General features: G+C 39.1%; 1 protein-coding gene across 3 annotated transcripts in view; it reads left to right on the top strand.

Annotated features, from left to right (window-relative positions):
• The window catches only part of STK24 (serine/threonine kinase 24), a 63,540-nt gene that overhangs the window by 41,063 nt on the left and 6,928 nt on the right, over positions 1-15,549 (top strand). For all 3 annotated transcript variants that reach the window (XM_063336723.1, XM_063336731.1, XM_063336740.1), the window contains exons 4-9: positions 1,061-1,169; positions 1,284-1,441; positions 9,321-9,506; positions 9,763-9,908; positions 11,515-11,638; positions 12,579-12,647. In XM_063336723.1, coding sequence (XP_063192793.1) covers positions 1,061-1,169; positions 1,284-1,441; positions 9,321-9,506; positions 9,763-9,908; positions 11,515-11,638; positions 12,579-12,647 — 792 coding nt within the window. The remainder of the gene's footprint in view (positions 1-1,060; positions 1,170-1,283; positions 1,442-9,320; positions 9,507-9,762; positions 9,909-11,514; positions 11,639-12,578; positions 12,648-15,549) is intronic.

The raw sequence follows: 15,549 nt of genomic DNA, 5'->3' as shown, positions 1-15,549 counted from the left end.
GCTAACCTCGGACTGAAGAGGTTTTCCCCATTAGTTGTGCTGTATCACATTGCCAAGTCTTAAACTCGTGCTCGCGGCCTGGATGGAGCAGAGCCTTCAGAATGTCTCAGTGGGCTTCAGGGAGTGGCAATACCATGTATATTATCAAATGCAAAAAAGATTGTAAGTAAAGCTATGAAGGTGAAACAAATATGTTGTCTGCATTTCATGAAATCTTACCTCTGTTCCTACCTGTTAGCTGAGAGGATTTCTGAGGGATGTAATATTTTAATTTTTACCTGAAAATTTTTATCTGAAATGCTTGCTTTCTCACAGAGCGAAGCCTCAGAGATGTAACTTTTTGATTGTGTTTCAGTGACTGCTGTTGTGGAGTAAACTAGAATACTGGAATATTTCCAGTATTAATTGTTGTACATAAAGTTTCAGAGTCTCGAAATGCCTGTATTGGTTAAGAAGCATTTCTAGGTAGTTACCTTTCTTCTGTACCTTTAGATTTAGTGGCATACTCACTTTTAATATTTATATCAGATGTAGAGAGCTCTGAGATCTTCTACCACTGCTGTTTCTTCTCATAAGAATTAAATTACTCAGAACCTTTGATTCTAACAATTTGCAAATTTACACCTTCAGTTTTATATGAAAAAAGTTAACTTTTAAAAAATGTGCAATGCCCTCTCAGCCTAGCATTTTGAGTTGTGTTTTAGAGAGCTCCACAAAATCCCATGCAGTATATAGTATATACTGTGTCTTTGTGGAGCCTTTAACAAGCTTTTAAAAGAGTTCTGGATAAATGAACTGTTGATAAATGAACAACTTTGCCTGTTGCTCAGAAGGCACTTAATTTAGGACTATGTATTTTTTTTTTTTAAAGAATATTCTGGGTTGTATCTCATGTTATGAAGTTAGCAAATTAGAAGTTTTAAGGTGTGACAGAAGGAGCAGTTTCTTTTTATAGTCACAGTGTTATTTGTTTTCTCTGTTGCTCCTTTTATATATATATATATATGTATGCACACACATACGTGTATATATTAAAAAAAATATTTCTTGTGTCTCCTAGTTAGAACCTGGCTCACTTGATGAAATCCAGATTGCTACAATATTGAGAGAGATACTCAAAGGACTTGATTACTTACATTCAGAAAAGAAAATCCACAGAGATATTAAAGGTAAACTCGTTTTATTTGTATTGTAATAATATTAGAAGAGCTCATGCAGTATAAATGAACACCCTTACAGTGACATATGTCTTAATTTCCACTATTTATTCTTCTTTATTCCAGCTGCCAATGTATTGCTATCTGAACAAGGAGAAGTAAAACTAGCAGATTTTGGAGTAGCAGGACAATTAACAGATACACAGATAAAGAGGAACACCTTTGTGGGAACACCATTTTGGATGGCACCTGAAGTAATAAAGCAATCGGCATATGATTCGAAGGTAAGGTATTTCTCGTTAGGTTATACAGAAAGAAAATTAGGAATGCAAAAGCCCAGCTGGAGCTCAACTTGGCCACTAACATTAAGGACAACAAAAAAAGCTTTTATAAATACATCAACAAAAAGAAAGCCAGGGAGAATCTCCATCCCTTACTGGATGTGGGGGGGAAAGATGCAACCAAGGACGAGGAGAAGGGTGAGATACTGAATGCCTTCTTTGCCTCTGTCTTCAATAGTCAGACCAGCTATCCCCAGGGTGCTCAGCCTGCTGAGCTGGAAGATAAGGATGGAGAGCAGAACAACCCACCCATAATCCAGGAGGAAGTAGTCAATGATCTGCTTCTGCACCTAGACGTACATAAGTCTATGGGGCCGGATGGGATTCACCCAAGAGTACTCAGGGAGCTGGCGGGAGAGCTCACCAAGCCTCTCTCCATCATTTATCAACAATCCTGGTCAACAGGGCAGGTGCCAGATGACTGGAGGGTGGCTAATGTGATGCCCATCTACAAGAAGGGTCGGAAGGAGGATCCGGGGAACTACAGGCCTGTCAGCCTGACCTCGGTACCAGGAAAGATCATGGAGAGGATCATCTTGAGTGAGCTCCCACGGCAAGTGCAGGGCAGCCAAGGGATCAGGGCCAGCCAGCATGGGTTTAGGAAGGGGAGGTCCTGCTTAACCAACCTGATCTCTTTCTATGACCATGTGACCCGCCTGCTGGATGCGGGGAAGGCTGTGGACGTTGTCTGTCTGGACTTTGGTAAGGCCTTTGACACCGTCCCCCACAGCATTCTCCTGGAGAAGCTGGCGAATCATGGCATAGACAAGTGTACTCTTCGCCGGGTTAAAAACTGGCTGGATGGCCATGCCCAGAGAGTTGTGATTAATGGGGTGAAATCCTCTTGGCGGCCGGTCACCAGTGGTGTCCCTCAGGGCTCAGTTTTGGGGCCAGTTTTGTTTAATATCTTTATCAATGACCTGGATGAGGGGATTGAGTGCACCCTCAGTAAGTTCGCAGACGACACCAAACTAGGTGGGAGTGTTGATCTGCTTGAGGGTAGGAAGGCTCTACAGAGGGACCTGGACAGGCTGGATCGATGGGCCAAGGCCAACTGTGTGAGGTTTAATAAGGCCAAGTGCAGGGTCCTGCATTTCGGTCACAACAACCCCAAGCAACGCTACAGGCTTGGGGAAGAGTGGCTGGAAAGCTGCCCAGCAGAAAAGGACCTGGGGGTGCTGGTGGACGGCCAGCTTAACAGGAGCCAGCAGTGTGCCGTGGTGGCCAAGAAGGTCAACAGCATTCTAGCATGTATCAGGAATAGTGTGGCCAGCAGGAGTAGGGAAGTGATCGTGCCTCTGTACTTGGCACTGGTGAGGCCTCACCTCGAGTCCTGTGTTCAGTTCTGGGCCCTGCTGTGCAAGAGGGACATAGAAGTGCTGGAGCGTGTCCAGAGGAGAGCTACCAGGCTGGTGAGGGGTCTGGAGACCAAGTCATATGAGGAGAGGCTGAGGGAGCTGGGCATGTTAAGCTTGGAGAAGAGGAGGCTGAGGGGAGACCTCATTGCCCTCCACAGCTACCTGAAAGGAGGTTGTAGAGAGGTGGGTGTTGGCCTCTTCTCCCAGGTGAATAATGACAGGACCAGAGGAAATGGTCTGAAGTTGCAGCAGGGGAGGTTTAGATTAGATATTAGGAAGAGTGGTCAGACACTGGAACAGCCTGCCCAGGGAGGTGGTTGAGTCACCATCCCTAGAGGTGTTTAAGAAACGTCTAGATGGGGCACTTCAGGGCATGCTCTAGTGACAGAGATTGTAGGTTGGTTGGTTGGACTTGATGATCTCAAAGGTCCTTTCCAACCATGAAGATTCTATGATTCTATTTCAAGGCATTAGCCAAAGTCCTTCCTTTTTAAACTTGAATTACATAGATTGGTCTTCAGAATGCAACTAGTAACTTTGGCTGTGTCCAGATGGGTACATTAGCAGCTAAAAGCTGTTGACAAGGAGAGCAGCTTTCCTAATTTGTATCCAAACCTTAAGTTTCCTATTGTATTAAGCCCATCCAGATGGCAATAAATATTATAATATTGACAAGTACATCCTGTCACCTTTTATCCCACTCTATTGATGAGTATTTTTGATGGTTATTTGAAAGTAGAAGAGAGCTAATACATACAAAATGGTAATATGCTTCCACTTGTTTTTACAAAAAAATAGACAACAACACTGTTGAAGAATATGGGTTTGGTGGGTGTGAAAGTGTTGTTTGAAAGTGCTGTTATTCATCTGTGGAAGAATGTGCTGCATAGGTCTATGCTACTCTCTGACCATCTTATTTTCTGCCATCCAGGGAGGGTTTAATATTTAATTTACTTATTTGCAGGTATTTACATTACACAGGATTTTGATTTAGCGGAGTGGTACAGCTGTGTACTGAAATCACAACACAAGCACAATTGTAATATACAGTTGGATCAGAGTAGTAATATGATTCCCATTACTGGTCTCCATACACTCACCAGAATGGCACTGGGTGTCCCCAGTTGCCAGGAAGCAATAAGTGCATTGAAGCCAGCTCAAGTCCATTGCTCTCTTCAACTTTCATTTTGTTGGTTACTTGTTTTTTATACTTCTGTTGGGCTAAACTACATATATGCTTCCTTGCTGCCTTCCCCCATGCTGGTCTGGCTCGTTCAGTAAGACATTGTTCTACTGATTACATTGGGGAAGGCTATTTGCACAACCCCATGACCCAGCTGTATATCTGAAATAAAGGTCATCCTCAAGTCCCACTTGTATTAAGATCAGCTGGCTTTATGATAATTAGCAGTCATTCCGTATGTTCTTCCCTGAACTCATCATTCTTGCCCATCTCCTCTGATCCTTCGTAGGGAGTTGTCACATCTCCATGCAATGAGACAGGTTGGCATGTTTCTTTCCACCCTCGTCCACGTAAGGAACTTGCCGATACTGACTCTGGCCTAGATCGTTTGTAGTATTACTTCCTTCCCTATTTGATATCTTTCTGTAGAGAGGCTATTTCAAAATAACTAGCAGAGCTCTGTAGAGCCTCTAGAAGCTGAAATGACCCCAAATTCCCAATTTGAAGGGTAAGTAAACTATTTTTGTTGTAGGTGGTGGTTTTTGGTTTGTTTGTTTGTCTTTGGTTTTGAGGTGTTGGTGGTTGGGCGTTTTTTGAGGTTTGGCTTCTGGGAATGATTTTCACTTGGACAGAGCATGATTCAGTCCTCAGGTTTTGAACTGAGGCTGTTTCGGTCCACAACGTCATGTGGACATACAAAAGTCTTGGATGCTTGATCAGTTCCCTAGAAGGCCAGAGCTTAAATTTTGAATGAACTAGAGATACTTACGTGCGTCTGTGAGCCTTTTGGCACTTAGAAACCAGACTAATTGTACAAACGAAAGTTTTGCTGTTGTTGCACGACAACGACTTGAGAAGGTCTGTTTGTTTAAGATAGTCTTATGCATATATGAGTGTATAGACATCCAAAGCTAACCTCATTTTCCTTCCATAATCTGGCCGTGCTTGAGAGGTGTTAAGCAGGACTGTCCTCTTCATAGCATATTCCCAGTGAGCTGCAAGCAATTTTCATTACGTAATTGCTGTGTTACCCAGTTTTGTTCTTTGCCTTGTCGAATCCTCTTACTTCCCACATGCCGATGGGTTCCCTGGTAATGCTACCTTGGGCACAGTTCATCTGCATCTTTCTTCATTCACTGTATGCCTCGCACCAACTGTTAAATTAAATTATCGTTCCTTTTCTGATTGGATTGGTATCTTTGCTCATGCTGTCTGTTGAAATAGCATGACTGTGCAAGGCAAAGCAAAACCTAAGTTACGACATAAAACTACTAACCAGGCTAAAGGAAGGCAGAGGCGTCCTGAGGTCTAACATTGCTAGTTATTGCTATAAAGCTTAAGGTCTCCTGTTGATTCAGCATTATAATCATGTGTCTAAATATTATGGGCAATTGGTGGATTTCCTGATCATGGCTTACATATTATCAACATAACGAATGCAAGAACTCTTATTCCAGTATATTGATTTCCACTTTAAGCAGCTTTGGGTATTAAGATATCGTTACACCTCCTCTGAATTCAGATATGCTTCTGAGTTAACACAGATTTCAGAATTGAAGAGACAAGCTTTTGGGGAATTTCCATGTGTGAAGCACTTAAACTGCTTTTCGTTAAAATAGTATATCTTTGTCTTTACTTTAACTTGAATGTTAAAATATTATAAAGTAACGTATCTTAAGATTATGTAAAAGCAATGAATACTTAAGATGTTGATTTTTAATATAGTCTTTATTTTTTTTCCCCAAATACATGTTATGGGAATGGATGTATATAGTATTTTTTATCTTTTGTTAAGATAGAAGGTTAAGGTTTTTGTTAAGGTAGAGAAGCAGGTTTTTTTTATAGATAAAAGATGACATTTTTGAAAAATGCTGTTTTAATCCAGGATTTGACAAGTGAATACATTTTGTGTATTTTTCTTTTAAAATATGTGAAACTTAACAACGTCAAACCAAGTTCCAATTTGTGTTCCAAATATTGTGCTCTCAAGATTATGTGAGGCTTTTTGGACTGCTTTATGCATATGTGAGCTGTGTATTCCTTAACTGCCATACAGAATTTGCCCATTCCAATCTTGCTTTATTTGGTGCCATTCCCAAACTGTTTTGGGTCCTTAAGATATTCCAATTATTCTTTCTCAGACCACGTATTGCAATGTATATTTACAAGACATTCCACCATTTGTCTTTATTGCCTAAAAATAATCAAGGTATGTGATTTTTGACATAAGTACTAAAATTTCAACAGCTTCTATTGGACTGTTGTATATAATAATTCATACTGCTGTGTTTGAGAACATAGGATTTCCAGATGGCGCGTGTGAGAGAGTAAGTTAGCTATAACATTTGCATTTTAATGTGGTCAGTAGCTAATCTGAGAGACATACTTGATAGCAAAAATTTCAACTTTATTTTTCGTTTTCCCTTGTAGGTATTTTTGAAGTCCAAGTAGTCTGTGGGGATAATAAAATCTAGTTGCTAAAGAAATGATCAGCCATGATATGGGGGAAAAATAGTGAAATGTCAAAACATGACTGTAATAGTTATATTAAAGCTACCACCTGTTTTTTAAACTTATTTTTCCTTTTTTATTTATCTTTTCCCATACCACTTATTTCCTTCTCTCCAAGCTATTTGATCCTTGATATAACGTCCTCATAGGATCTTTCCCTTCTTTCTAATTTCTGTTATTTTGGCAATAGTTCTTACTTCGTCCTGTTTTGATTCCTTTCTTCATCTGAAAGTCAGCATCTTTTTCTCTTCTGCTTCGGTTTTTACATATCTAGTGCTCTGTCCTTTCTACTCTATAACTGCTAAAAGAAAAATAAATATTTAATTTTGAAATGTTTTTCTCTTGCACTTAGCCTGTTTTCTTTGATGTACAAGAGCTTCGAAGTCAGACTAAATTTTGCTCATTGCAAGGGAGGAGGAAAGGCTTATGGCAGTACTGCGATAAGTAGTACCTACCAGTGATTTGCTAACTCTCATCTGAACTTGAAAGAATAATTTTTGTTCAAAAATCATAATATGTGGTAAAACTTGGTGATGATATAGTCTCATCACTTCTTAAGGTCATGCTTCTCCCTCCCCATGTGGAGGACTGATGTGCGCCTATTCTGGAGTGTCATTGTCACAGACAGGCCCATCCTAGAAATGCCTAGTTGGATACACATGCACTTGGTACTCGGAGCCCTGTTTTGTGATCCCTCATTATCTATGAAAGGAGAAGTTACAATTCCAGAAGAATTTGGATGTTTAATTCTTGATGCTTCCATCAGGAATGGGCTTGGACTTCAAAGAGTTCAGTGTGCAGGTGTGGGTTTTGGACTTTTAAATTCATTTTTTGTGGAGGAAGGTCACTAGCAGTAGAAAATTACAAATACGTGAGAAAAAAAAGGAAGTATTTATATATATGTGTGCATATATGTGGATATCGATGCACATGTGCACATACGCATTTTCTTTATATACTTAGATATGCACGTTCTATCTGTGACTGAAAGTCTGGCAGAATATCTACCCATTTATATGCTTTAGCACATTCCTCTTGAGAAACTGAAGTTCAGAATAAATTGGAAATAATAATGCTCAGTTGTTAACATGAAGGCTCATCTCTGCAGGTGTCATTTTTCTTTTATAACCAAGAAGAGCTTTCCTGCTAGAGGGAAGTTACGATTATACTCAGACTTGAGGAGAGCTTAGCTGATAATGCTGTTATTAAGAGAAATGAAACTCAGAGCTCATATACTTATGTAATCTTCCGTGCTCAGGGTGAGATGGCAGTTCTGTAACATGGGTTAATAAAACATCATTTCATAAATCTGATGGTATGCTAATTGGCACCGATTTCCTACCCCCCTCCCCCCCAATACTTGCAAAATTAAGTAACTAAGCTTTTAACAATAGATAACAATAGAATACTGTCTGAACAAGGATGAAGGAGTTTGGTTTTAGTCATGCAATGTAGCTGTGATAGTGGAGCGGATGCGTACATTGCAGCTATCAGCCTGTGCTCCTGTACGAGTTCGTCAAAGATAACCTGGTACATCAGCTGAGCAGAGGCAGATGGATTAGAGGGACACTTAGAAAGGACAGCAGTGATAAATGAAACCTCTACTCTATCCAGTACCTGGAAATAGATCTCTCTGTGGCGTAGCAAGGTTCCAAATGCTGTCTTTGGGAGTAAAACCAGACAGCTCACTTCAGATCTTTCCTGTGTTCCTGAGAATAAGTCTGTTCTGCTTTCACTTCAAAAGAAACAGAAAAGCAAAACATAAATACTTTTGATTGAGATCTTGTCCTTTGGAACAGTCATTTCTGTGAATTTTTTTTTCTTTCACCCTTCTCTGAGGGGTTTATTCATCCATTCTTTTGACTTTTAGGTCTGTTACTTCACCAGAACATAGAGAATTGTAATGCATTACTTCACATTATTTCAGGCAGATTGGGCAATAGGATTTGGATCTAGGGAGACAGAGTTCCCTAGAAAGAGCAGCACATTTTGATGATGAAAAACTATGAAACAAATATATTTAAATAATCTTCACAAAAAACCCAATATGTGTATTATGGCATCCAGTAACAACGTGAATCCAACTCATCAAAGAAATTAAATGGTAGTGGATCAGATCTAGCCTGGTCTCTGCTGCATTTGTCCCCCTAACTTGGCAGTGCTATTAATATTTCAGAATCTACTTGGATCAAATACTTAACTGGTTGAAATCTTGGCTTGAAAAAGTTGAATAATACTGTTCTAAACTGCTTTTCTCTAGTCTTTAATAAGAATGATATATAAGACAATGTTAAACGCCAGGAAAATTATTTTTTAATGTATTAAATTTCTGATGGTTGTACTAGCTGATGCTTGTTGAGCAAAAATCTTGTGCATGTTCTAACATTTTCCTTTATGTCAATATTTGAGCCTTGCCCCCTATTTGCATAGTGTACTTGAATATGGTGGATAAAATGCTAGTTTATAACAACTCTACCATTACTGTTTAAAAATATTTGTGTTTCAAGATCAGTTGTAACTGCTGGCGTAATAGTATTGATTTTGAAAAGTTTGAAAACGCTAATAAGTAGAACTGCTTTATGCTATAGAGTGAAAACAGCCAAGGAACTTTATGTACTTAATGTGGTTAACTGCATAAAATAAACCAGACTATGTCAACAAGAACAATTTACATATGAAAGGATTTGCAGTAAAGGTTTAAAATGTACCTTTGCAAGCAATGGTGTTTCTTCTTTCTCCAACCTAATCTTAAAAGTATTGTTTCTTACAGGCAGATATCTGGTCATTAGGCATAACAGCCATAGAACTCGCAAAGGGAGAGCCGCCTCATTCAGAATTACATCCAATGAAGGTTTTGTTCCTCATTCCCAAGAACAATCCACCAACACTGGAAGGAAACTTCAGTAAATCCCTCAAAGAATTTGTTGAGGCCTGCTTAAACAAGGACCCAAGCTTTGTGAGTTTCATCTGTTTGTCAATGTATAGTAGAGAACTTGACTGGTTTACATGAATAAGTGAAGTTCAGCTTTTCTAATATGGGGAAATATATTTGCCTGCATCTTTTTTTTTTTTTTTTTTTTTTTTTTAAAGATATCGCATATATTTAAAGTCTCATTTGTATCAAGACTGAAGTCTGGATCTTTTTATAGTGAGTCACTTAACACACTGAAATGCAGGAAAAAAAAAATCTTTTTTCTTTTTTTTTTTTTAAGAGACCTACTGCAAAAGAGCTCTTAAAACACAAATTTATTTTGCGAAACTCAAAGAAAACTTCCTACCTGACTGACCTTATTGATAGGCACAAGAGATGGAAGTCTGAACAAAGTCATGACGACTCCAGTTCTGATGACTCAGATACGTAAGTTTGATGAGTTTGTAAAATATCCTTTGTAAATATAGGAGCCAAGTAGTTATTTTTAGCACATACACTCCTGTGTTTTGTTATTTACAGCTTTTCAGCTTAGCAGTCTTAGTAAACTAATGAAATCTTGATTTCAATGTTGCAAGGGATTTCATGCAAATAACAGTCACTGAGAACAATTCTTCTAGCCCATTTTATACTACTTTCTCTTTTTATGTAGGGTTTAGGGTCCTTCCTAGACATAAGGCCAACTGTTACTCCTCTTGTACAAGCAGAAGGTAGGCTTCACCCTGCATGGCCAGGTAGCTGTTTGCACGTGCACTGTGCTGTGTGTGCAGCTGGCCACCTCAGGAAGGGAGTTGTCTCCTTGGCGGCAGGTTGTCCCTCATTTTGGCTATCTGAGTAAAAGGCAGAAGTGTAACCTTGCATGTAAGAGAAGGTTAGCGGACAGTGCTTCTGTGATAATGGGGTTTTAGGGTACAAACCATATTACCTAGGTTTTTTTATGAGAGGTCCTTTTTTGCATCCTTCCAGGAAGGTTGGGTCATTACATCATGATAGTCATGAAATGTCAAATTATTTATTGAAAAAGGAGAGGTTTTTTTAAATACTTCCAGATGTCTTCCCTTTCCAATTTTTACTTCTCTCCATCAAATTTTGATGGAGCTGCTCAATAGGTTCATGAGGTGGTTTCCTTAGGAAACCAAGTTACGAATAGTTCTGACTCAGTTAAAAAATTAAATTGGTTAGTCCAAAAGTAATTTTGAAAATAGTGGGTATCATCAGATTACACACTTCTGAAAATCGAGTGAAGGGATTGCCACAATTTATTCACAAATGGATTAAATTCCTCATAATAAAGAAAACAATACTATTCTCTGCAATTCCAGTCTGCGTGCTAATGGCAAGTATCAGGCTGGTTATAATTTCTTGGCTGCCATTACAGCTGTATATTTGTCCTACATTATTAATGGCTTCAAGCCTTCCAGTGCTTACAGTTCCAGCCCCAAACCAGGTCTGGTTTGAGCGTAAATTACTAGTCCTGAAACTGGTCTCAGATCCAGTTACTAACTGACCTTTGAGGTTAGGGTTCATTGTTCCTGTGGAACATCAGGCCAGCTTTGTTAGCTTGGTATAGTAGCGTAGTGGAACTAGCGTGGTTATTGAGTGCTTGTAAGACAACTTAATGTTATGTCTAAGCCTGCTTTCCCCTCCTCTGCTTCCACAGCAGCCCTCGTATTAGATGTGATAACAGGGCAAGTTGATTTGGCAAGCTAAAGCCAGTTTTCAGATAGCAATAAAACACTTCATGTTACTTGTTTATGTAACTTGGGAAAATGTTTTCAATCTGTACTGCCTCTATTTTTGAAGTTAATTTAACATTTAGTGAAGTATCTTGGTTTCATTTTTTTAATTTCCCCAGAAGGTAAATTACATTACTTTTCATACTTGTCTTTATACTTATTGGCTTGCACAATAGAATCTTGACTTTGGTCTTGACTGTAGCTTTTGTTTAGCGTGTCTATTCAATGAACATGGACAATAAGGTGTAGGTAATAAAACTTTTTCTTTTTTTTTTTTTTTCTTTCCCCCTCCCTTGAAGTGAACCAGATGGCCAGGCTTCAGGGGGGAGCGATTCAGGAGAATGGATCTTCACAATAAGAGAAAAAGACCCCAAGAATCTAGAGAACGGAGCAGCCCAGCCTTTGGAGTTGCAAAGAAATAAGGTGCTCAAAATATTGACTGTATTATTACAAGGAAATAATTCTTGCTTTAATAATTAGTGGGGTGATTTTTATTTTATACCTTTAAAAGCATTTAAATTGTAAAACTTTAAGAAATGTTGCTAAAAATGTATATTCTACAGTTGCCTTTCACAAAACATTTTGAGTAAGTCTTGAAGTTTTGGTATTCTGTAAGCATGTCCTTTTTCTGTAGTTCATGAAATACGTACCAAAATATTTCAGTAGTTTGTGAAATGTTAGCACTGGAGGAAGACCAGGCAATATTTTATTTTAAAAATCTTCCTTCTATAAAGTAAACTTAAAGCAGTACAATACAAAACTAGGCTGGGATTTTGGGTAAGGCATTCTCATCTTTTAGGAAAAAAGACTAAAATGTAGCATAGAATAGAATGTCCAAAAAACCCTCCAAACTAGAATAAGGGATGTCTAGAGCTGCTGCATCCTATTTCCTGCGGCCTGTGTGGCTAGGGCAAGTGGTTGCTGCCCTGGCTCTGAAAATTCTGTGTATATGCTCTTATCAGAACTGGAGAAATATAAGAAAAATATTGTATCATATGGGATAAACCCAGTCAATATCAGCATGTCTGTGATTTAGTACATGCTCAGTATGATTATGGGGGTTTTGTTTTTGTGTTGTGTGTGGTTTTTGTTGTTGTTGTTTGTTTTTTTTTTTTATTTTAATTTTGAGCTTACAGGTATTTGAGGTGCTGCAGCCTCAAATTTTGATTCAGCCTCTATTTTCCACAGTGCTTTGGAATAGTCTGTTGTAGAACACTTTAAGTATTTGTATATACATAGAAACAGATTTTTATTTTTAAAGTGTAGCATGTTGGAACTATTTTTTTTTCTTTAATTAGAAACAGAATACAATGAGGATGCTTTTTCAGAAATAAAATTGGTCAGAATTTTGTTTTCTTTAAAGGAAAAGGATATCCCAAAGAGGCCTCTATCCCAATGCCTGTCTACAGTTATATCCCCTTTATTTGCAGAGGTAAGTTATTGCTTTAAAACTTAGCAATTCCAGGATTTATGTCTCTGAAAAATAGAAAAATACGGTGAATGACACCTAAGGCTTCTACAAGCAATTTGGAACTCATTATGTTACAGTTTTAGCTGTACCCTTTGCTTTCAAGCATGTCTGCTTTTGAGATCTTTGTTTTGCTTCTAACAGTACTTCATATGCATGGTAGCAACATCAACCATACTAGCCTAGAGCCATGAACGTGAGAAACAAAGAGGTATGTAAATGTTTGAATTGCAGCATTCCAATTTTTTGACACTGCTGTAGCTCTTCATCTGTCATTTTATTTGCTACAAACTTAAAGTTCTTCAGTTTTCCAAGATATGGCTGTGGACCAGATCAGCAAGAACGTAACTTTTGAATTTCAGTGTTGAAAGCTCTATTTTATTCCCATTTTGAATTTAATATTTTTTTATATTTGTTTTTTCCAAATACATAAAAACAACTTAAAAAAAAAAAAAAGCATCATATGAAGGGGAAGCCAGATACTTATGAAGATGTGATTATTTTAAAAAGTTGATAGATCTCTAAGAAACAAAAACTCCCTTCTCACCCTAGCTTTGATATGAATTTTTAAAATTCAAATAACAATTTCAACCATTGCAACTGTTACAGAAGTAAAGTTAGAACAATTGTTTTAATAAAAGGATGAGGATGATGTCTTAATTTTGTTCTAATGAATAAAGTTCTGCTTCAGAGGATTATCACGGAATTTTGCACACTGGTCATGAAGAATATTGAGTGCAGTAAAGCCACTAAACCTATTTAAAGGGGATGATCTCTGTATTGGTTATTCAGACTCCAGTATTAAGTCAGCCTGTCATTCTCCTTTGTAAAGTGGAAAAACACTTTTAACAGGGATTTTTTTTGTGTGTGTTTTCCATTGTAGTTCTTGATGTATTATCCACTTGCTTGCCTTTGCTTGAGAATTTGCTTTCAATTCCCTACCCTTCCATCTCCCAAACATTTTTCTGGTTGCTGTGCATCTCCTTTAGGTCTTCCTTCTCCTTTTCCAATACCAAGCATGATACAGGTCCTGCATCCACTGTCTTCCACACTCCATCCTCCGTTTTTATCCTTTCTTTATTTTTCATTTTCTTTCCACCATGCCCGTTATTACCTGTCTTCTCGATATCTCTGCTCTGGGTTCTTCTTTCCCAGGCTGTTGCTAACTAGTTGCTGTGTCATTCTTTGCCTTTCTTGCTTCCCATTTTCATTTTCAAGCCCATTCTTTTAATTGCCTCTTGCTCATCCCTGTGGGTATATGATTCCCCTAGCACTACTGCAGCAACACAAACATTTTTCACTGTATTCCATATTAAGATTGCCATTTACTTTCCTCTCTGTAGCGTGTAGAGGCTACAGAAAATTTTTTCCTCACACGCTTGTTTGTTGTATCTTTTTGTGCTATGGGAGAAGATTCTTGGTCTGGTATCTGCCGTTTGGTTCGTACTTTAGACTCCTCTTCTGTGCAACTTCTGGTGGATAGCCATAACTTTCCCAAACTTTTCCAGGATTTCCTGGAAAAAAGTTTTGCAGGGTTTCCTTTTTCTTATGGGCACGGCTACTGACTCTGCTGTCCTAAGGAAGCCCTACGTTACATACATCAAACCACAGATATCTGCGCCTTCAGGAATTATTGCTAGCTCCAAAAAGAGCAAAGCTGGCCATTCATAGCTTTTTGTTGTCATTGAGGCTTCAAAGCTTTTGGCACAGAAGACAGGTGCTGTCCCCAGGTAATCTTACAGGGGAAGATTGTGCTCTGCATCCTTCTTTGGTTGGACTTCGATACAACTTAGAAGCCTTGGCTGAAGAGGCTTGCTTAGCTGTGGGGCCCTGCCATTGTGTGTTGTTGGTGGTAGTCTGAAGCTTGGTGCACTTCAGCAAAGCAATTAAAAGAACAAAGCAAACACCCATCCCCAAACAAAACAAATGCCCCCAAAACCAGAAAACAAAACGCATCCTGAAAGTGAACAAAGTTGTCATGCTTGACAGTTATTTGTGATCTTCAGTGACTGGCTACCACCCTTACGTGGTTTCTTTCTCCTTATCAGAGGACACTGTCAGAGTACCGCATGCAGTGACTCATTCTGGGTTCCTTTTTGAAGACAGGAGATCCAGAGGTGTCCTTTGTTGTAATGTTCCCACTATCATCTAGTTCTATCATCTTGTCCTCAAGCTGTGACTTCCCAGTTTAGACTAAGAAAGGGTTAGTTATTACTGGGAAAAGAAAAGGCATTTGTGTCTTCCTGCTACCTATGCTTTGTATGGGAGATCTCACTGTTGAGCATCCTGGATATAATGAAAAGAGAACACAAGCAGCAGCCAAACAAGAGTGCAGAAGCCTTCCTACTGCTGTGGTTGTACCTCAGCTCTGGTACGCAGTCCTCTTGATTTCCTTTTTATCGAGACCTGAGTTACTCTCAGGAGGGTGCCCTAACATACCTATAAGCCATTGGTAAATGTGGAACTAGAATAATGATTATTTATTCTGGAGCGGGTCCAGAGGAGGGCCATGAAGATGATGAGAGGGCTGGAGCACTTATGCTATGAGGACAGGCTGAGAGAGTTGGGGTTGTTCAGCCTGGAGAAGAGAATGCTCCGGGGAGACCTTATAGCAGCCTTCCAGTACCTGATGGGGGCCTACAGGAGAGATGGGGAGGGACTATTTGTTAGGGAGTGGAGCAATAGGAAGAGGGGTAACAGTTTTAAACTGAAAGAGGGGAGATTTAGATTAGATATTAGGAAAAAAATCTTTACTGTAAGGGAGGTGAGGCACTGGAACAGGTTGCCCAGGGAAGCTGTGGATGCCCCTTCCCTGGAAGTGTTCAAGGCCAGGCTGGATGGGGCTTTGAGCAGCCTGGTCTAGTGG

Source organism: Chroicocephalus ridibundus, chromosome 1 (genome assembly GCF_963924245.1).
Source record: "Chroicocephalus ridibundus chromosome 1, bChrRid1.1, whole genome shotgun sequence".
Taxonomy (NCBI): domain Eukaryota; kingdom Metazoa; phylum Chordata; class Aves; order Charadriiformes; family Laridae; genus Chroicocephalus; species Chroicocephalus ridibundus.
This window is presented reverse-complemented; position numbering and strand designations above follow the sequence as displayed.